The 22,718-nt window shown below is 35.5% G+C and overlaps 1 protein-coding gene across 7 annotated transcripts in view; it reads left to right on the top strand.

The window, feature by feature from the left end:
• Positions 1-13,989, top strand: part of ZC3H13 (zinc finger CCCH-type containing 13) — a 98,333-nt gene extending 84,344 nt beyond the window's left edge. For 4 of the 7 annotated variants that reach the window (XM_046664071.1, XM_046664074.1, XM_046664070.1 and 1 more), the window contains 4 exons: positions 1,668-1,820; positions 3,077-3,277; positions 6,733-6,896; positions 12,170-13,988. In XM_046664071.1, the coding sequence (XP_046520027.1) occupies positions 1,668-1,820; positions 3,077-3,277; positions 6,733-6,896; positions 12,170-12,340 (689 nt within the window). In that variant the 3' untranslated portion in view covers positions 12,341-13,988. Of the gene's footprint in view, positions 1-1,667; positions 1,821-3,076; positions 3,278-6,732; positions 6,897-12,169 lie in introns of all 7 variants that reach the window. The other 3 variants (XM_046664072.1, XM_046664073.1, XM_046664076.1) reach the window with 3 other exon arrangements.
• Positions 13,990-22,718: the final 8,729 nt, after the last annotated feature.

Genomic DNA, 22,718 nt, shown 5'->3' with positions numbered 1-22,718 from the left:
GATCCATCTCTAACTGACCATCACAACCACAGGTTGCATTCAGTTTGGAGGGTCAGAGTTCATCTCTAACGTGTTTTTCCACTGATGGTATCTGGAATAATTCTTTCTTGGAAATTCCCTAACTTAGCATTGATTCCTTGGCTTTAGGCCTTCTCTCTCAGTCTGAGTGGGCACCTCTTGAGATCTCCCTCTCCATTTTAAGCCCCTAAGGAATTTCTGGGATACTTGTATATAAGCAGTAGCCTATTATTACTCTCTTTATTTGCCATATTGAGCATTGGGCCCAGAGTAAAATTCCCATTCTTGTAAAACTATAACCATCTTTACATCTTTTGGTTATCTTATTAGATATATTCTGATATGCCATCTGTTATATTTTTTTTCTACTTGACAAAAATATTTCTACCTCAGTGTTCTTCACATTATATTTTTATCTCAATTTTGAGTGTAAATGGCCTCAAATCATGAGCCATAATACCAATGAAAGTACAACCCTGGGGTATAATTGAATGTAATTGAACTAATCATTATAATAGGTCTCTTGTGATTGCAGTCAGTGCGCCTCGTCCGTAAGATATATAATTTACTCATTGTGATCACAGATAACATAGCGTAGAAATTTATAGGTGAATTACCTGCTGTGAGATAAAAAATTTATTCACCTAAAGTAGAAAATGAGTTGGATAACCTTGAGAAATTAAAAATTCTGTTATCTGCATTTATGTTTAGATGTATATTTTTATAGCAAAGTTATTGATTAACTTAGAAGTGAGGTGGTGGGGTATATGGAGATTATTATAGACTTTAATAGAATAGAAAACTACTAGAAACATCTCATAGTTTATTGTATTGTATTTACAGCAAATATATACCCATAAAGCATACTATTGCATTTTGGAAACTAGTGTTATAAATTTAGTAAAGTGTGTGGGTAACTAGTGATTAGAAATATTAAACATACTCTGTAGTCTTAGGATAATTTAAGTTCACAACTAACTCACTGGGAGACAAAGCTTATCCTACATGGTTGAGAAGAGTTGGTAAAATAAAGAAATAGACTGTATGCTAGTGGTACCAACAAAAATATTTTAAAATTAATAGCATTCTTTTAAAAATTGCATTGGAATAGGGGAGATGAATTGGGAGGTAGTGGAAAAATTAATGGCACTTCTACATTTTTTTCTCACTGCTATAAAGTTCTTCATATCGTGAACTAAATATGATGAACTAAGATTTAAGTTCCAAATAAATTTTCGTATTAAGTTTGTAAGTTTTTTTATAAATTAGTGAGTTTATTTAGGTAGAGATTACTGCATCCCTTTGAAGTTAGTAGATTTGTCTGGATTTACTTAAGGTTTTATTATAAAAAAATTAACACACATGATCAGCATTAATATGTTAGTGGTAGCTTTTATTTCTCATATTTTAATTATAATCTTATAACTTACTTTGATCTTGCTGTTCATATCATGTTCTTGCCATTCAAACTAAATTTAATTAAATTTTATTGTTTTCTTTTAGAATTATCTTGTTTTGAATACTTAAGAAATGTTTCCTAATGAAAAAGTGCTTTTCAAATTTTCTTAGTGTGCACAGCCTCTAGATTTCACTTAGACATCTCTTCCCCTTAGTGTTCTTTTTGACATAAAATTAATTTTTCTGTTTAGCAGGAGATGACGAATCCAAGTCAGACGATGCACATTCATTAGGATCTGGTGCTGGAGAAGGATATGAGCCAATCAGTGATGATGAACTAGATGAAATTCTGGCAGGTGATGCTGAGAAGAGGGAGGATCCACAGGATGAGGAGAAGATGCCAGGTGATCATTTGCAGGGGTAGTTAAACATAAAAATATCTGATTTATAGTATTAAGGTATGCTTTGTTCCCTTTCATACCGTAAGAATTGATAAAAGGCAGAATTTTCCCCTTTGTGTTATATTTAAGGTTGAAAGGCCAATAAAATGAAAATTATAGTCTATATGCTCTGCTCATTTTTGAGTAGACATTGCCTATGATTGGAAAGGGCCTCGTTTAAAATAGCAGAATTCTGAGATTTCCATTCCAGAGTTTAAGATTCATATTATATGACCTGGTATCTAACCAAATGCTAATTGCCTAGCAGTGTATTCTGGATGTTAGGTATACAATACAGAGCTTCACGATGGTAGTGTGACAAAGCAACTTTAGAAACAGCCATTCAAAGAATTTACAATAGTTAAAATTATATTTAAACACTATATACCTCTTTCTAACAATTTTCTAAATTCAGTATTTTCACTTATAGTACTTTACACATTGCCAGAATTTACTCTACTGACTATCCCATGAAGCAACACCCTTTGATGTTCCTATTGACCATCCAAATTAGTCTGAGTGTTACTCACAATTTTTTTTTTATCATAGTGAGGGTCTTTGCCTTTTGTGGGTTATATAAAATAGTAAATTTTTATTTTGACTTAATTGCTCTTACATTTCACAATTTTTTTCTACTAATTTAAAAGGAATGTATGATTGTTATCTATTATTATCTGCTATTAGGCATTTCTGAATGGAACATCGTTTTGTTAATTTCCTCAGCTGTTCCTTGTCAGTGGATGGATCATTCTTTCTCAATATTAATAATAGTCACTGTGTGATTCTTAAAGTAATTTCGTAAGAATTATTTGTTTTTAAAAAATAAACCCTGTTTGTGTGTGCACACGCATGCAGGCTAAATATACTCCTAGAGTTAAGCCTTGAAAGGATTCTAGGGCCAAGTTTCAAAACGTCAGAGCTAATCTTAGTGACAGAATGGAGTTTGTTCATTGGGTATCTCTCAAGCAATTTAAATGACTGGCTTTTCTTTTTGTTTGCTTGCCTGTTTTCTTTTCGTGACAAGGTTTTTATTTGTAAAGGTCCATAGATTCTAAATATTGATGTTTATAGAAAAGCCTTCATTTTAAGATTATCACCTTTTTGGTTTGAAGTACTTGTTATTTAACGCCTTCTGTGTTTTGCAGTTTGTGTTTCTCTGTAGATAACAAGAAAGCTATTTCTTGGTGTAAAAACAATTCCTGGTCTTCAACTTTTCGCAGATCCCCTAGATGTGATAGATGTGGATTGGTCTGGTCTCATGCCAAAGCATCCGAAAGAACCACGAGAGCCTGGGGCTGCGCTCTTAAAATTCACACCGGGAGCTGTTATGCTGAGAGTTGGGATTTCTAAAAAGTTAGCAGGTTCTGAACTCTTTACCAAAGTCAAAGAAACATGTCAGAGACTTTTAGAAAAACCGAAAGGTAATTCCATTCCACTTTGCCTGGATAATGTCTGCTATAACTATTAAGATGCTTTTGAAAAGGATTCTGTTCTGTTCTCATGTAGCACTTAAAATACAAAAACTATGTTTTTGAGAAATCACTTATATTCATTATTTAATCCTCATGGTCAAAATTCCTTTTTTAAATTTATTTTGAGAAAAATTTAAGCCCATAGAAAAGTTGCAAACATAGCACAATGATATTTCTGTATCAAAATTACTACTTTTATTTTGGTGAGGAAGATTGGCCCTGAGCAAACATCCATTGCCAATCCCTCTGTTTTGTATGTGGGATGCCACCAAAGCATGGTTTGATAAGTGTATAGTTTCGTGCACAGGATCTGAACCTGCGAACCCAGGCTGCTGAAGCTGAGTCTGTGAATTTAACCACTGCACCACTGGGCCGTCCCCCTCAAAATTACTTTTTAACAGATGAGTTCAAATGTCAAGTGCTCAGTGGTTTGCCCAGGGCTTAATGAAACAGAGTCTATGAGAGTGGACTAGATACTTTCCATAGCTGAGCAAATTGGATGTCTTGCCAACACTTTCCCCTGGGAAATGGGAAATTCTACTCAATGCAGATATCTAGGTTGAGCTTTAGAAAGTGATTAGAGCTTGGTCTCTAGACTAGACGATCGGATTCCTGTAGGCACACCACTTACTAGCTATTTAATGTCTTTCTGTGTTAGTGTCACCATCTGTAGGCTGGGAATGATCGTACCCCAAATTTCATAAGATCGTTAGGGGGTGCAAATGAGTTATTGTAAGTTAAATACTTAGAACAGTTCCTGATGTGTAATGACACTCAATATTTAGTTTGATATTTTATCACATTGATTTTGGACCTTATTGCAACAACTTTTTGTTATTCCAGAACACTTTATTTAGTTAATGGATATTTTTTTTTGGCTGTTTCTGTTATCTGGTGCCTACCTTATTTTGTTTTGGCAGCTTATTAATATTTTATTGATGGGGAGGGGGATGAATGAGTGGTGAAAAGAAGGAGAGGAGGTAAAAGCTGAAAGCAACAACATTATTTTATATCATGTTCATGAGAGTATAAAAAAGCTTAGTTAAAAGAATTAAGCTTTTTACTAATATAAAATTGAAAAAATTTTGCGTTTGCTGAATCCGTGTCCCCTCTTTCATCTGTTAGCATAAGCAGTAAAACTCAGTTTTAATATGTCCCAATAAACATGGAATGTATGTTTATGAAACATATAAATTATAATTGTGGATGTGTGTTAACCTGACAAATGACCAGACTCTTGGCTGCTTGCCCTACTCTTTCTTCGTTGTTTGGTTGACTCTGTGGCCTTAAGCAAGTAGCTCTTGTAAGCACAAAATGATGGAATGAAACCCCTAAGGTCTTACCCACCTCTAAAGCTATTTGCTCCTGTAACTTTTGCTAATGGCATTTCAAGTTAAACTCTAGTTTGATTTTGCTAACTATGAAATTGAGTTTGGTCCTGTCTTAATAATGGCAATCTAAACAATGAAAGTATACACTGTAAATGGGAGTTTGATTGTTGCTTACCAGTCAGACCTCCTGTTTTTTGCTGCTATGATAGCTTTGCGAGACAGATGATACTTGATGCCGAGTATGTTTCCTAAGGAATGGGACTTTGTTTTGTTTACTGCTGCATCTAGTGTCTAATGATCTATTCTTACTAATTATACCATTGCCTAGAATAGCACCAGACACATAGTAGGTATTCAATAAATAGTGTGAAATAAATGATACTGATTTTTTCTATCCAATTTGGTCTATTTCAGCACCCAGTACTGAAGAAAGTATATCCCCACTCCATATGTAATTTTTAAAAAATTCTAAGGCTTAAAGCATAAAACTTACATGTATACTGAAACTTAAATTGCTTTTGTCTAGGTTTTCTGATTGCAGTATGATTAAGTTCTTTTGAGCTAAACTTTTCCACTTATTTTCGTTCCTTTGGTTTACTTGTACTTAAAGTACGTGTTTAGTCTGTGTCTTGAGTAATTTGGTGCTGGTCAGTTCAAAACCATGAAGAGGCTGGAAGTTTAGCCATGTTATACTTTCTAAGGAGGTTTGCAAGTGTGTGTTTGTATTCGACTGTTGGGAAAGTAGAAAATAGCAAGGATCCCAAGAAAAAGAAATTTGTCCTAACAAGCAATTTTCAAGGAAGGGCATGGGTTCAATGCAAATTTTTTCTATATTTGTATCTGTAGAGGAATGGTAATGTTTTGGGTGTCTTTTAAAAAAAATAATACGCATATGTGACCATGTTGTTGGTTGGCTTAAACAGTGGTATGCCTGAACCACCTGAGGAACTGCTGTTTCCCTCTCAGGTATCCTAGTCCAGCTGCGGAGGTTCTGTAGATTGGTGGTAGAGCCCTGGCACTGTATTTTAAAAAGCTCTTCAGACGATTCTGATAAGACACCAGAGTTTGCAAAGTAGTTTTGAGATTTTCTTTATATTTATTTATGCTTTTCTTATATACCTATTTTCTAGGTATGTAACTTATTGACTAGGTGTATTACATGGGACTAGTTTCTTGTTAATTATCTAATTGGATTGTTTATGCTTTGCAGTTCAGAAGATGAAATATGTAATGTGACTCTCTTCATTCTCAGTCAAATGTGTCTGTTTTGTTTTACCTAGGAGTGATTCGCTGCTTTCTTTTGTGGGCTTTGACGATAATCTGTTTGATCATGTTGTTATTGAAGTGGGACCTGGTACCTTTGGTGCTCTTGGCCAACTTAGAATGCTAGCTTTGAAGTTACTACTCTGTTATTTGTTTGGATTACTGACTGGCCCTATTGAGTTATTTTGACTTCCTTTTTGTCTATTTTTAACTTAAACTAATTTTATTAAATCCTTCCTTAATTCTTTTATTTTTATAAAGTTTGCTTTCTCCCTATTTTGCATGTTATGACTTAAAACTAAGTGATTTTAATTTAATACATTGTCCCAGGTTTTCATAGTAACTAAATCTAGGGTAAAATTTGCAGGTTGTCACCTAATCATTCTCTTGATTCTTTCAGAGGTCACAGAATGTAGTCACATTACTACATTTGAATCTTGCCATAATAAAGCTTGAAATCTACATCAAGTGGTAGTTGATGGTTAGCAATATACTAAATTTGACTTCAGTAATTTTTAACTTGAACTTTTCTTCCCAGTCATAGCCAGTAATCAATATCTAAATTCTCCCAGGTCTGCTTTTCTTGTATCTTAAACTTAAAGTGCTATGAGAATATTTATTTTTGTTTGAGACTAGCAACAAAACTACATCTTGAAAGGTCCTTCACAGAGAATTTATTGCCTTTAATATAAAATAATTTTCACCAATGTTGATAACTTTGATTAAAGACTTTGTGAAATATTCATCTGAACAGTTGGTAACACTTTCCTGTTTTAGGAAAACTTAATGCATGTTTATTTTTATTGAAAGATGCAGACAGTCTTTTTGAACACGAATTGGGGGCTCTCAACATGGCTGCATTACTACGAAAAGAAGAAAGAGCAAATCTTCTTAGCAATCTTGGACCATGTTGTAAAGCATTATGCTTCAGACGGGATTCTGCAATTCGAAAGCAGCTTGTTAAAAATGAAAAGGTACTGTTGTTTCCTTGGGAAAAAAATGGAAAGTGTTTGTTAAATAGTATGAATGACATATTTTCTATTTGATTGCTTTAAGGTGAGATTCAAGTCTCATCTGTTTTTATGAGTTTAGTTTCCTAGTGTTTTACACATGTAAAAGAAAATTTTCATTTTATTTAATAGTATTGATGAACATTTGTATTGAATAACAATTTGTTATTCCACTTAGAAAGTTGCAAATACTCTATTTCTGTGGAGTATTTTTTATTTATGAAAAGTTTCTTTAGATAATAACACATACAGAAATTTATTTAAATTGAAGATCAAGGAAAAAATTTGCCAGACACAGAGTGATTAGGATATATATAGGAATAGTGTTTGTGAGAATGTACCAACTGGGAAGAAACAGAAGTAAATATAAGTGATTATATGTAAGCATTTACTTGAGAATAATAAAGGGAATTGAAAAGTAAAAGAAGTAGAAATTAGATTTAGGAGGATCTGATCATGAGAAATTGAAAACATCTTAGGCTTTTTTAAAATGAAGAAACTAGGATTTTTTATTTGGGTGTGTGGTGGGCATGAGTAGTATGACAAAAGAGAATTGTTCCTAAAAAGTTAGAGAAACGTTTAATTTATTAGCTTTTTACTTGGAGACATTTAGGAAAGCATTTCCAAAGAAAAGAATATTTGTGAAAAAGAGAGAGAGGAACTCATCTCCAGACATTAGAATGGAAACAGATATGAGTAAAAGAAACTTTGAGAGTCTTCCCTGCTTAAAGACCTGGCTCAGAATTACTATATAGTTGCTACAATCATTCTTTCGTTTGCACTCCCATTTCAATATGTATATTATTTAGTTCTTTTTATTCTGTTGCTTAGATGCCCATTCTCCTTGCAGCCTTTCTCAACTGGAAATTTCTCTGAGAGAATTAAGCCCTAGTGCCCTAGCATGTATGCAATGAATCAACTTTTCTTCCATGCATGTAGAATGCTACTGATTACTACCATCCTTGGTTTTGAATTTAAAAATAATCACTCAGATCATTTTCTGTTTGGTTCAGGTAAGGAACCCCAGTTGAGAAAGACTGTACAGTTTGCACTCTCTTCAGAATCCTGCCCCTTTTTTATAAAAAATATTTTGTCACATTCCCTGGTTCCACCTGTAATATGCCATACTGCCCCCTCAAAAATTGTGACAGCCATAAACATCCCTGCAAAAATCTTAATGAGAATCATTGTTCAGAACCTTATAATTCTTCAATACAGGGCACAGATCATTAACATGCATATTAAGATGCATATTAACATATGCCACATTATAAAAAGTTATAATGGCACATTATAAATGTCTTAAATGATCATCTGAAGAAAGCATTGTAAGCTTTCTGTTTGCTCAGTGTTAAAAATATCATCACAAAAGCTGAAAAGAAAGGACACAACTAAAAAAATTAATTTCACATGCTAGAGAGCCTCATGAAAAATCCTAAGAAAAACAAACAAAAATATTTAAATTATATATGACTGGAAAAGAAAAGTACAGAATAGGACCATTTATTGAGGTAACTGGTACCTCTTATCAGGTGATGGAAAGAAAGTAAAAAAACCCTATAAACAACTCTGCACACATAAATTTAACAATTTAGAAGAAATGAGTCAATTCCTATAATAGCCATGAACTACCAAAACTTACTCAAGAAGTAATAGATAACCTGAATAGTCCTATGTCTGTTTTGGGGGTTTTTTTTCATTGAATTTGTAGTTAAAAACCTGAAAAAGAAATCTTCAGTCTCAGATGGTTTCACTGGCAAAAATCTACCAAATATTTAAGGAAGAAATAACACCAATTCTACTCAGTTTCTTCCAGAAAATTGAAGAGGCAGGAATACTTCTCAACTCATTTTATGAGGCCAGCAGTACTCTGATATCAAAACCAAAGATATCATTAGAAAAGAAAACTGCATGCAGATCAATATCTCTCATGGACATGAACATGGACTTAAAAACCCTCAAAAATAATAGGAAATCGAATCTAGCAACATATGAAAAGACTACCATACCATGACCAAGTATGATTTATCCTCAGAATGAAAGGCTGGGTTACTATTCTAAAATTATTCAATGTAATCCACATATTAACAGACTAAAGAAGAAAAAATACATAATCGCATCAATTGATGCGAAAAAAGCATTTGACAAAATTCAGCATTCCTTTACAATAAAAATTCTTAGCAAGCTGTTAGAAAGAATCTTTACTTTATAAAGGGCATCTACAAAATACCTACTAACATCGTACTTAATGGTAAAAGTTTGAAAGATTTCCCCCAGAGATCAGGAACAAGGCAAGGATGTCCTCTCTCAGTACCTCTACTCAGTATTTTACTGGAAGACCTAGCTAGTTCAAAAAGGTGTATAGATTGAAAAGGAAGAAATAAAGCTCTTTTCACAGAAAACATGGTTGCCCACATAAAAAGTTTCAAGGAATTTACCAAAAATACTCTTAAAACTTATAAGTGAGTTTAACAAGGCCACAGGATACAAAGTTAGCATACAAAAAACAATTATATTTCTATATACTAACAGTATGTAGAAGTACCTGGTAATCAAAATGTAAAAGTAATACTGTTTACACTGGCTCCCCCCAAAAATGAAATTTATACTTCATAAATTTAACAAATTTAACAAAACACATGCAGGATTTATGTGCTGAAAACTGTAAAACACTGATAAAAATATCAAGACCTAAATAAATGGAGAGACATATCATGTTCACGCATGGGAAGTCTCAGTATGGCTAAGATGATGAGTCTCCCCAAATTAATCTACAGATTTAACACAAAATGCTAGTCAAAATCCCAGTGTGATGTTTTGTAGATATAGGCAATCTGACTCTAAAATTAGACGGGAAGTCAAAGCAACTAGAATAGCAAGAATAATTTTTTAAGAAGACAAATAAAGTTGGAGCTTCACCTGATTTCAAGACTTACTATAAAGCCACAGTATTCAAGATAGTGTGGTATTGATGAAGACACTTAAATCAGTGAAACAGAGTCCAGAAATAAACCATCAGATATGACCAGTCAATTACGGCAGAGAGGTTTAAAAACAGTTGTTTTTTGTTTTGAGATCATTGATCTTCATCAAACTGTAAAACTTTTGTTCTGTGAAAGAGATTGAGAATAAAAAGACAAATATACTGGAAGGAAGTATTTGTAAATCACATTTTCAAAAAAGGGCTTGTATCCAGAATATATAAAGAACTCTCAAAAATTAACAGTAAGAAAACAAGCAACCCAATTTTTTTAAGTGGGCAGAAGACTTAACAGACACATCACCAAAGAGGACATATAGATGGCTAATAAGCACATGAAAGATGTTTAACGTTATTAGCCATTAGGGAATGCAAATTAAAACTGCAGTGAGATACCATTAACAACGTATTACAATAACTAAAAAACAAACAACAAAAAAAGCCCTGACAATATCAGTTGTCAGTAAGGATGCAGAGCAGTTGAAACTCCCGTATATTGCTGATGAGAATGCAAAATGGTAAAGCCACTTTGGAAAAACGGCTTGGTTATTTCTTATAAAGTTAATTATATCCTTATTATATGACTCAGCAAGCCCATTGGTAGGTATTTACCTTGGAAAAAAGAAAGCTTATGTTCATGTGTAAATCTGTCCACAAAGTTTTTAGTAGCTCTATTCATAATCTCCAAAACTGGAAACAACCCCAATATTCTTCAGCTGGCTAATAGATAAACTATGGTACATCCATACAATGAATTACTAATTAGTAATAAAAAAAATAAGCAAACTATTGGTACTATCAACAACATGGATGGATCTGAAAGGCATTACATTGAGGGAAAGAAACTAGTTTCAAAAGATGATATGCTGTATGATTCCATTTATATGATGTTCTAGAAAAGGCAGAACTGTAACAGAGAACATTATCATTGGTTGCCAGGGGTTAAAGTTAAGAAGAGGGTGTGGATAATACAAAGGGACAGCAAAGGGAGTATTTTGAGTCATGAAACTTCTCTATTCTGATTGTGGTTGATGGTCATATGAATTTGTACATGAGTAAAAACTCACAGAACTATACATAGAGAGTTGTTTTTACTGTATCACAACTTATAAATATATATATATTTCTTTTGGTGAGGAATAGTGGCCCTGAGCTCACATCTGTGCCAGTCTGCCTCTGTTTTATATGTGGGTCGCTGCCTCACCATGGCTTGATGAGTTGTGTAGGTCCGTGCCCGGGACCCAAACCCATGAACCTGGGCCGCCAAAATAGAGCACACGGAACTTAACTGCCATGCCACTGGGCCGACCCCAAAATATATATATTTTTTAAATGCAGATGTGATCAAGGAAACACTGTTCGTTTAAGGATCCTAGGAAGGAGAAAAATGGCAGAATGCTGGAGATGTTCAAATCTTACCTTATTTTATTTTCTGCCCACGGTTGGAGAACATTTGACGAAATTTTATGAAAATAACTTGGAAAAGTTCTAATGTAGCTTTAAGTTACAATAATAGAGATAGACATTTTAGTAGAATGGAGATAGTAGTTTTTCTGTATACTATGTGGATCAGCTGTCTTCGAGCAGTTTTTCTGTATACTGCGTGGATCAGCTGTCTTCGAGCAGTTTTTCTGTATACTGTGTGGATCAGCTGTCTTCGAGTAGTTTTTCTGTATACTGCGTGGATCAGCTGTCTTCGAGCAGTTTTTCTGTATGCTGCGTGGATCAGCTGTCTTCGAGAGGATTGCTTCAGTTCTAGAGCCCGTATTTTATGGGATATTAACAGACTGGTAAGGGAGTGTGGAATGTTTAGTGCTTCTCTTCAGAGACCTGAAATGTTGACATGTAAAAGTATGATTGAATTAGTGTGGAGCTCCATAGAAGGGATTTTATGCCAACACATACAAGAAATAGTACCATTCACCAATAGAATGTGCAGTGTGTTGTTTCTTTCATTTTGTTATGATGAAGTAAAAACTCGTTGATTGCCTGTCAGGGATTGTCGGGGAGATTCCTACTTTAAGCAAGAGGTTGGACTAGGTGCCCTCTAAAGATTGCTTTCTTTTCTAAGATTCCAAGTCTGAAAACATTTCCTAGTTTTGCTTTTAAATGTCCGATACAGCTAATGTAATATCCATCCCAAATTAGTTTTTCTTATAACTGTGATATTTTTGTTAGTAGTTAAGCTGCCTGTCTTTCCTACTGTCAACTGACAATGTGCATTTTGTTGAAATTTGTTTTTGTTTTCTCCAATTAGGGCACTGTAAAACAAGCTTACACCAATGCTCCAATGGTCGACAATGAATTACTCCGACTGAGTCTTCGACTGTTTAAGCGGAAGACTACTTGCCATGCCCCAGGACATGAAAAGACTGAAGATAATAAACTCCCACAGTCTGCTGTCCAGCAGGAACTGTGTGTGTCTTAAGACTGAAGTGCACTGACGCTTTTGGTGCTCTCTTCCTTCAGCAGTACATATTCTTTTTCCAAGTTCTTTGGTTTGACAAGCGTTATGAGTGACAAAGGCAGAAAGGATTTATCAGCCATGCTAAAGGAGTGAAGAAAAACTTTGATCTAAAGTTTAAAGTTACCAGTTTTGGCTAACTTTTTACATAAATTTTTAGACAGTACTTGATAGTCATGCAAAATAATGTGAAAGCGTCTAGATTTAGTAGTTTATTCTGTACCTTTTGTTAAAACTGAAGATTTTGGAAAATGGTTGTCACAGCTCTTCCAAGCCTATGAATATTTTTTATGAAATGAAGCCACTGACTTATGTTCTGGATCATCCCTACAGAAACTGCGATTTCGTTTAGGAACAGTGTGTTCGCAGAGTGAGTGCACACGCTGTGCAGTGCCGTACTGCGCAGAACACTTGAAAGGGGTGCTGGTCTTGCATGCCGTGTTTGTGGGCAGACCTCCAGCACGAGGGAGCCAGAACACTTTTGTCCTTTCTAATGTTCTAAAAACATTACTTAATGGGTCTTTGTGTTTGTTTTTAAATATATGTGCATTGTTGCAATGTATATTGGATATATTTGGATTCTGAATGGTTTTGTTATCAGAGACTGTCTACTATTTTTATTTTTAATAAATGTACCTTCCCATTCCTTGTTCTAGGTTTACTTTGCTCTTCATTAATCTTATTCCTGATGTTCTGAAATATGTCATCAACAGTCCATATTTCATATTTTACTGTTCAAGTCCTTATTTTTGGACACCTGTAAATAATGTGATAAGAGTTGAGGATGTACTTCACATGTAGCTCAGTAATACTTGAAACAAACCACAAGTTAGCAAACTTATGGAATCTGAGCTTTAAAATCCTACCATCATATTTTTTGGAGCTATGACCGTTGATTACATTAAACTGCCTCCAGCCTATAATATGTAAAGCAAATTACTTTTTAAAAATTATAGTACATCTATTTTATTCTGTATGCACATATTTAACTCATAAAGTGGACTCTTAGGAGGGTTTGAAATGGACCCCAAGCTGCAGAATTTGTGGGCAGACAGTAATAATAATAATAAAGAAAACCAATCAAAATTTGTAATTTGATCATTGTCTCTCACAGGTTTTTGTTAAAACTTTGATCCTGTGTTCCCTATCTCAGTAGTTGTGTGTCCTCTTCTGTAAAGGTAACAGAATTCTACTAGTGTCAAGTTTCTGTTCACTTTAAGAAAATTTGTACAAGGTACCTACCCAGCGAAGGAAATGGTCTTGTTTTCAGATGACTTTAAAAGCATGTACAAGAAAATTGCAAGCAGCACCAAAAAAAAGTGTAATCAGATTTTCCTGATGTCCTTTTCTTTTTCCGATTGGTAAATGTTTTGAATAAAGAGAAAAGAAAAGATAAAAGTTAATGATTCTGGAGAATGAATACCCTTTAGAAAACTACTTCCTGCTTGTGGTGGATGATGTCATCCTTTGTAGCATAAAGATTTAAAGTCCTAGAACTTCTAATTCCTGACTAGGAATATTTCACAAGTTATTTATTTACAGAATGAAAACTGTGTAGTTATATTTGCCATATAGTCAAATCTGTTGCCTTTTTAGTTTTGAATAAATATCTTTTTCTAAGGTTGTTTTGGAACGATTCCTTTGTTCTCTTAGTCACGTTATTGAGAGCTTTATGTTCCCAGTGGGAATGTACTGTTAAGTCTCCATTTTTTTAATTCAAAGTTCTATATATTGCTAATCATAAACTGGTAAAATTCTTCTATAGCAAATCTTTTTATTGAATTTTCCATAAAAGCACTGGGACCATAATTAAAGTCTAATGAAACCAGTTTTCCTGAAAACAGCTTTCAGTCTATAAATTATTTGCCAGTACAGTTAAAGGTCTCCTGTCTCATAACCGATGGATCAAGTTTGTCCATTTGCCGTAAGTACACAGCTGGACTCCGGCTGCTGGTGGTAAGGACCTGTCTAGATGGGGAAGGGTCAAGAGGATGTCTGCAATCCTAAACAAAATGAGAGTTAACACATGCTTACACTATTGAGTCAGCTGTTGGATTTTTTGGCACCTGTCCTCACTATTTAGTTAAGGGTTGTACTAACTTACAATAGCTGATAACTTTATTTCACAAAAATTTCTAACTATCCAAATAGTAACTTAATATGCTGAAAAACCTGACGTGTTACTTCTCTTTATTCCGGTCAGTAACTTCAGGTTGTCTTCCCTATCCTACCCCGTGACTACAGTAGGATTTTATGACTTGATTGACTTGAAAGTTTGTGGCATCGGCAGAATGTCCCACATTATTCCTTACTGTCCGATTGGGTAAAGATTAAGGTACGATAGTTTCTATATTGTCAGTGATGCTTTTAAACTTCAGAAGAGCCACCGTCTGAACGACTTGTTATTTAAAAAGGTATATGGGTTCCAGTTGAGACAGCGATGTGGGAGGATCCTGAGCTCACCTCCCCAGAGATACTGAATCTAACAGCTACAAACAGAACAGTTTCCTCTTGGAAAAAAAAAAAAAAAACTAGCTGAATGACTCCTAAACCTCGGGCAAATAAGAAAAAGCCTACTTCAAGGAGGTAGGAGAGGCTGAGACACAGCCATAAACCCCACCCTCTGCACAGTGACCCACAATTGGGAGAGAACTCGCAACTCTGAGCTTCTTCCTGAGGAGCAAAAGGTTTGAACCTTATATCTTGCACCCCAATTTTTTAGACCTGCACCTGAGAGACAAGCCCCCAAAACATCTTGCTTTGAAAGCCGGTGGGGCTTTGGTCCCTGAGACCTACAAAGCTATAGGGAACTGAGAAACAGTCTTTGAAGGGCTTACACTCCCCCCACCACCACGGCCAGGGCCCAGTACAGAGGCAGCTGACTGAAATGTGCCCAGATTCTGTGAAAGAGGCTTATTTGCTTATCTTAAAGCATCCACCTGAAAGGCAGGCATTTAATTTAAAACACATCTAAAACAGACCAGCGAGCGCCATCTTTGCACTCTCCCTCTGCCTCGCTCCAGCTTCCTGTTATCTCTTGAGAAGGAGCTTGTACACACCTGATGCCCTGATTTTTGTGGTTGCCACCCAGGGAACACGACTACATCACCTGGCTCTGGGGGCCAGTGGGGTTTATGTATGTCGGTCCCACAGGCCTGTAACAAACAGAGAAAGAGTTATTAACCGGCTACTACCTTGGGGCACAGCAGAGGCAACAAACAGAACTCAGTCTTCCTGCAAAAGAGGCCTATTAGTTTATCTTCATAGCTGTGGCCTGAGAACCAGGCTTCTAATTAAAAGCACTTCTAAGGGCTGACTGTAATACTCTCCACAGACTTCACAAGGCAGGCACTGTCTTTGCACTCCCCTCTACTGAGCTCCAGAACACCAGTATTTTCCAGAGGGGAACCTGTACACACATCTAGCGCTCTGGTTTTTAGGTCTGATGCCCTGGTTTGCTTGGCCACTGCCCAGTGGATGCCCCTTGATTGCCTGGCTTTGGTGGCATTGGGGCTTGTATTTGTGAGTCCAACGGGGCTGTAACAAATGGAGAGACGGTTCTTGGCTGCCTACTACTGCCAAAGCACAGTGCAGAGACAGCAGACTGAATCACACCCCAAGTTTTTCTGTGGAAGAGGCCTATTCACTTGTCTTGGTGCTTTGGCCTGAGGGGCAGGCTTCTGGTTTGGCACACTTCTAGGGGCTTACTTAGGTGCTCTCTGGGATGGAGACCAATGGGCATCATCTTTGCAGTCTCCTTCCTTGCTCTGAGTTGTGTACACACCTTGTACCCCAGCTTTTGTGGCTGCTTCCTAGAGGACACTTCCATTTATAGCTTGACTCTGCTGGCCAGTGGGGCTTGTGTTTCCAGGTTCAACAGGACAGTAGCAAAGAAACAGTTCTTAACTGGCTATCACCCCAGAGCTCAGGACTGAGGGAGCAGACAGAAATTGCCATCTCCCAGTCTTCCGCAGAAAGAAGTATATTTACATATTTTAAAAGCTGCTGCCTGAGGGTCTGCTTTCCAAACAGAGTAAATCTAAGTACTGACTAAGATCCTCTCCTTGAGACACTGACAGGTTTTGTAACACCCTTACCTATTGGGAGACACTAAAAATAAAGTAGGGTGCTTGGACAATCAGAAAGGTTTGAGAGACAATAAAGGGCTAGGGAAGGGTTGAACAATAAGCTTTGGCTTCTACATGAGGCCACTCCTTCAAGACTGGGAGAGGTGACTGTCTTATCTAATGCATAGAAACCAACACAGAGAGTCAAGAAATATGAAGAAAAACATGAATATGTTCCTAACAAAAGAAGAAGTAAAACCTCACAAAGAGACCTGAAGGAAGTGGAGATAGTGATTTGTCTGATAAAGAGTTCAAAATAATGGCTGTAAATCCGCTCACTGAGCTCAGGAGAAGAATGGATGAACATAGTGAGAATTTCAACAAGGAGATAGAAAATATAAAAAGGTACCAAACAGAAGTCAGATGAATATAGTAAGTGAACTGAAAAATACAATAGAGGGATTCAACAGCAGATTAGAAGAAAGGATCAGTTAACTTGAAGTCAAGGAAGTGACGCTCACCCAATCAGAGCAGCAAATAGCAAAAAGAATGAAAAAGAATTAAGATAGCTTTAGAGACTCATGGGACAACATCAAGGAGACCAACATTTGCATTATAGGGGTCTTAGAAGGAGAAGAGAGAGAGAAAGGGGCAGAAAACTTATATGAAGAAATGTTGGCTGGAAACTGCTCCAATCTGGGGAAAGAAACAGACATCCAGATTCAGAAAGCCCAGATGGTTCCAAATAAGATGAATCCAAAGAGACCCACACTGATATGCATTACAATTAAATTGTCAAAAGTTAAAAAGACTAGGAGAGAATCTTAAAAGCAGGAAGGAAAAAACAACTTCTTACCTAGAAGGAACTCCCATAAGACTTTCAGCAGATTTTTCAGCAGAAACTTTGCAGGCCAGAAGGGAGTGGCACGTGTTAAAGTGCTGAAATTAAAAAACTGTCAGCCAAGAATACTCTCCCCAGCAAAGTTATCCTTCCAAATGGAAGGAAACATAGAGTTTTCCAGACTAGGAAAAGCTAAAGTTGTTCATCACCACTGGACCAGCCTTAGTAGAAATGTTACAGGGACTTCTTTAACCTAAAATAATAGTAACTAATTCATAACAGGAAACCATTAATCTCACTGGTAAAGGTAAATATATAGTAAAATTCAGAATAATCTAATGTTGTGAAGGTGGTGGGTTAATCATTTATAGAGCTAGTATGAAGGTTAAAGGACAAAAGTAGTAAAAATAACTCTAACTACAATAATTTGTTAATGGATACACAATAGATGTAAATTGTGACATCAAAACAAAATAAGAGGGAGTATTAAAATGTAGAGCTTTAGAATGAATTCAGGCTTAAGTTGTTATTGACTTAAAATAGACTGTTATAATTATAAGCTGTTTTATATAAGGCTCATTGTAACCACAAAGCAAAAACCTATAATAGATACACGAAAGATAAACAGAAAGGAATAGAAGCATACCACTACAGAAAATCATCAAATCTCAAAGGAAGAGAGCAAGAGAAGAAGAAGGAACCAAGGAAGTACAAAATGGCCAGAAAACAATTAACAAAATGACAATAAGTACATACCTATCAATAATGACTTTAAACATAAATAGACCAAATTCTACAATCAAAAGACTTAAAGTGGCTGAATGGATTAAAAAAACAAGATCTATCTGTATGCTGCCTACAAGAGATTCACTTCAGATGTATGGACACACACAGACATGAAGGATGGAAAAAGATATTCTGTGCAAAAAGAAACCAAAAGAAAGTTGGAGTAGTTATACTTACATCAGAAAAAAATAAACTTTAAGACAAAGACGGTAGTAAGAGACAAAGAAAATCATTATATAAAGGGTCAATTCAATAAGAAGATATAACATTTTAAATATTTATGCAGCTGGCATAGGAGCACCTAAATATATAATGCAAATATTAACAGACCTCAAGGGAGAGAGAGGCAGCAATAAAATAATAGTAGGGAACTTTAATACCCCACTTTCATCAGTGGCTAGGTCATCGGGACAGAAAATCAATGGGGAAATATTGGCCTTAAATGACACATTAGACCAAATGGACTTGCAGACATATACAGAGCATTCCATTCAAAAGCTACAGAATACACGTTCTTCTCAAGAGCACATGGAACAGTCTTCAGCATAGATCATATGTTAGGCCACAAAACAAATGATAATAAATTTAGAAAGACTGAAATCATATCAAGCATCTTTTCCAACCCCAATGGTATGAAGCTAGAAATCAATTACAAAAAAAGCCCTGGAAAATTCACAAGTATGTAGAGATTAAACACCATGTTACTGAACAACCTATAGGTCAAAGAAGAAATCAAAAGAGAAATTAAAAATACCTTGAGACAAATGAAAACAGATATACAACATACCAAAACATTTACTATAAAGCAGTTCTAAGAACAATATTCATAGCAATAAATCCCTACATTAAAAAACAAGAAAGATCTTAATAAACAACCTAACTTTACACCTCAAGGAACTAGAAAAAGAACAAAACCAAAGTTAGTAGAAGGAAGGAGATAATAAAAATTGGAGCAGAAATAAATGAAATAGAGACTAAAAAGACAATAGAAAAGATCAATGAAACTAAGAGCAGGTTTTTAAAAAGATAAAATTGACAAAACTATAGCTAGACTCATATAGAAAAAAATACATACATGACTCAAATAAATAAAATCAAATATGAAAAAGGAGATGTTACCACCGATACCACACAAACACAAAGGACCATGAGACTACTATGAACAATTATTCACCAACAAATTGGACAACCTACAAGAAATGGATATATTCCTAGAAACATACAACCTACTAAAATTGAATCATGAAGAAATAGAAAATCTGAACAGACCAATTACTAATAATGAGATTGAATCAATAGTCAAAAACCTCTCAATAAAAAAAGTCCAAGACCAGAAGGCTTCATTGGTGAATTCTACCAAACATTTACAGAATAATTAATGCCAATCCTTCTCAAACTCTTCCAAAAGATAAAAGAGGAAGAAACATTTTCGAACTTACTTTAAAAGGCCAGAATTACCATGATAACAAAGCCAGACAGGAACACCACTAGAAAGAAAATTATAGACCAATATCCCTGATAAACAGAGAGGCAAAAATCCTCAACAAAACATTAGCAAACCAAATTCAACAATACATTAAAGAGATCATACACCATCACCAAGTAGGGTTTATTCTGGGGATGCAAGGATGGTTCAACATCTGTAAATCCATCAACGTGATATACCACATTAACAAAACGAAGAATAAAAATCATATGATCATCTCGATAGATGAAGAAAAAGCACTGGACAAAATTCAATATACACTTATAATAAAAACTCTCAGTAAAGTGGTTATAGAGGGAACATACGTAAATGTAATGAAAGTCATATATGACAAGACCACAGTTATCATCATACTCAATGGTGAAAGCTGAAAGCTTTTCTTCTAAGATCAGAAATAAGACAAGGTTGCCCACTCTCACCACTTTTATTCAACATAATATTGGAAGTCCTAGCCAGAGCAATTAGGCAAGAATAAGAAATAAAAGTCATCCAAACTGGAAAGGAAGAAGTAAAACTCACTATTTGCTGGTGACATGATATTACATATAGAATCCCTAAACTCCATCAAAAAACTGTTAGAACTGATAAATTAATTCAGTAAAGTTTCAGGATATAAAATCAGTATGAAAAAATCAGTTACACTTCTATACACTAATAGCAAAGTATCATAAAGAGAAATTAAGAAAGCAATACCATTTTTCTCTCTCTTTTTTTTTTTTTTTGAGGAAGATTAACCCTGAGCTAACTACTGCCAGTCCTCCTCCTTTTGCTGAGGAAGACTGGCCCTGAGCTAACATCCGTGCCCATCTTCCTCTACTTTATATGTGGGACGCCTACCACAGCATGGTGTGCCAAGCAGTGCCATGTCCACACCTGGGATCCAAAATGGCGAACCCCGGGCCGCTGCAAAGTGGAACGTGCGAACTTAACTGCTGTGCCACCGGGCCAGCCCCAGCAATATCATTTATGATTGCATCAAAAAGAATACAATACCCAGGAATAAATTTAACCAAGGAGATAAAAGACCTATACACTCAAACCTATAAAACATTGATGAAGAAAAGTGAAGATGACACAAATAAATGGAATGATATCTCATACTCATGAATTGGAAGAATTAATATTTTTAAAACGTCCAGTCTACTCAAAGCACTCTACAAGATTCAATGTAATTGCTATCAAAATTCCAATGGCAATTTCACAGAAATAGAACAAACAATCCTAAAATGTATATGGAACCACAAAAGACCTCAAATAGTCAAAGTGATCTTGAGACAGATGAACAAAGCTGGAGGCATCACACTCCCTGATTTCAAACTATATTACAAATCTATAATAATTAAAACAGTATGGTATTGGCATGAAACAGACACATAGATCAATGGACAGAATAGAAAGCCCAGAAATAAACCCACGCATACATGGTCAATTAATTTATGACAAAGGAGCCAAGAATTTACAATGAGGAAAGGACCATCTCTTCAATAAATGGTGTTGTGAAAGGTAGATAGCCACAGCAAAAGAAAAAAAGCACTCAACTACTATCTTACACCATACACAAAAATCAACTCAAAATGGGGGCTGGCCCCTGGCCGAGTGGTTAGGTTCACGCGCTCCGCTGCAGGCGGCCCAGTGTTTCGTTGGTTCGAATCCTGGGCGCGGACATGGCACTGCTCATCAAACCACGCTGAGGCAGCGTCCCACATACCACAACTAGAAGAACCCACAACAAAGAATATACAACTATGTACCGGGGGCTTTGGGGAGAAAAAGGAAAAAAATAAAATCTTTAAAAAAATTTAAAAAAAAATCAACTCAAAATGGATTAAAAACTTGAACGTAAGTCCTGAATCCATAAAACCTCTAGAAGAAAACATAAGCAGTAAGTTCCTTAACATTGGTTGGTGATGATTTTTTGGATTTGGCACCAAAAGCAAAGGCAACAAAAGCAAAAATAAACAAGTAGGAATACATCAAACTAAAAAGCTTCTGCACAGCAAAGGGAACCATTGACAAAATGAAAAGGAAATTTACCAAATAGAATTTATTTGCCAGTCATATATCTAATAAGGGGTTCACATCCAAAATACATAAAAACCTCATACAAATCAGTAGCAAAAATACCAAATAATTCCATCAAAAAATGGGCAGAGGATCTGAGTAGACATTTCTCCAAAAAGACATACAGATGGCCAACAGGTACATGAAAATGTGCTCAACATCATTAATCATCAGGGAAATGCAAATCAAAACCACAATGATATATCACCTCACACCTGTTAGAATGGCTATTATCAAAAAGATGAGATAAAAAGTGTTGATGAGGATGTGAAGAAAAGGGAACACTTATGCATTGTTGGTAGGGAGGCAAATTGGTGCAGCCACTATGGAAAACAGCTTGGAGACCCCTGAAAAAATTGAAAATATAACTACCATATGATCCAGCAATTCCACTTCAGGGTATTTATCTGAAGAAAACAAAAATACTAACCTGAAGAGATATCCTCACCCTCATGTTCATTGCAGCATTACTTACAATATCCAGGACATGGAAGCAACCTAAGTATTCATTGATGGATGAATGGATAAAGAAAAGATGGTATGGTCATGCATTGCTTAATGATGGGGATACATTCTGAGAAATGTGTTGTTAGGCAATCTCATCATTGTGTGAAAATCATTGAGTAGACTTACATAAACCTAGATGGTATAGCCTACTACAGGCTATATGGTACTAATCTCATGAAACCACTCTTGTAGTGGTCTGTCATTGACCAAAACACATTATGCAGCACATGACTGTATATATACACAATGGAATATTATTCAGCCATAAAAAAGAATAAAGTCTTGTCACTTGCAACAACATGGAAGGACCATGAAGGTATTAAGCTAAGTGAAATAAGTCAGACAGAGAAAGATAAATACTGTATGATATCACTTATATGTGAAATCTAAAAAAAAAAAAAACTCATAAATACAGAGAACAAATTGGTGGTTGCCAGAGGTGAGGGTGGGGGGTGGGCAAAATAGATGAAGGTGGTCAAAAGGTACAAACCTCCAGTTATAAAATAATTAAGTCCTGGGGATGTCATGTACAGCATGGTGAGTATAGAATAATACTGTACTGCATATTTGAAAGTTGCTAAGAGAGTAAACTTT

The sequence above is a fragment of the Equus quagga genome, chromosome 6 (genome assembly GCF_021613505.1).
Source record: "Equus quagga isolate Etosha38 chromosome 6, UCLA_HA_Equagga_1.0, whole genome shotgun sequence".
NCBI lineage: Eukaryota > Metazoa > Chordata > Mammalia > Perissodactyla > Equidae > Equus > Equus quagga.
The sequence above is the reverse complement of the archived record's forward strand: the minus strand, read 5'-3'. Positions and strand labels throughout refer to the sequence as shown.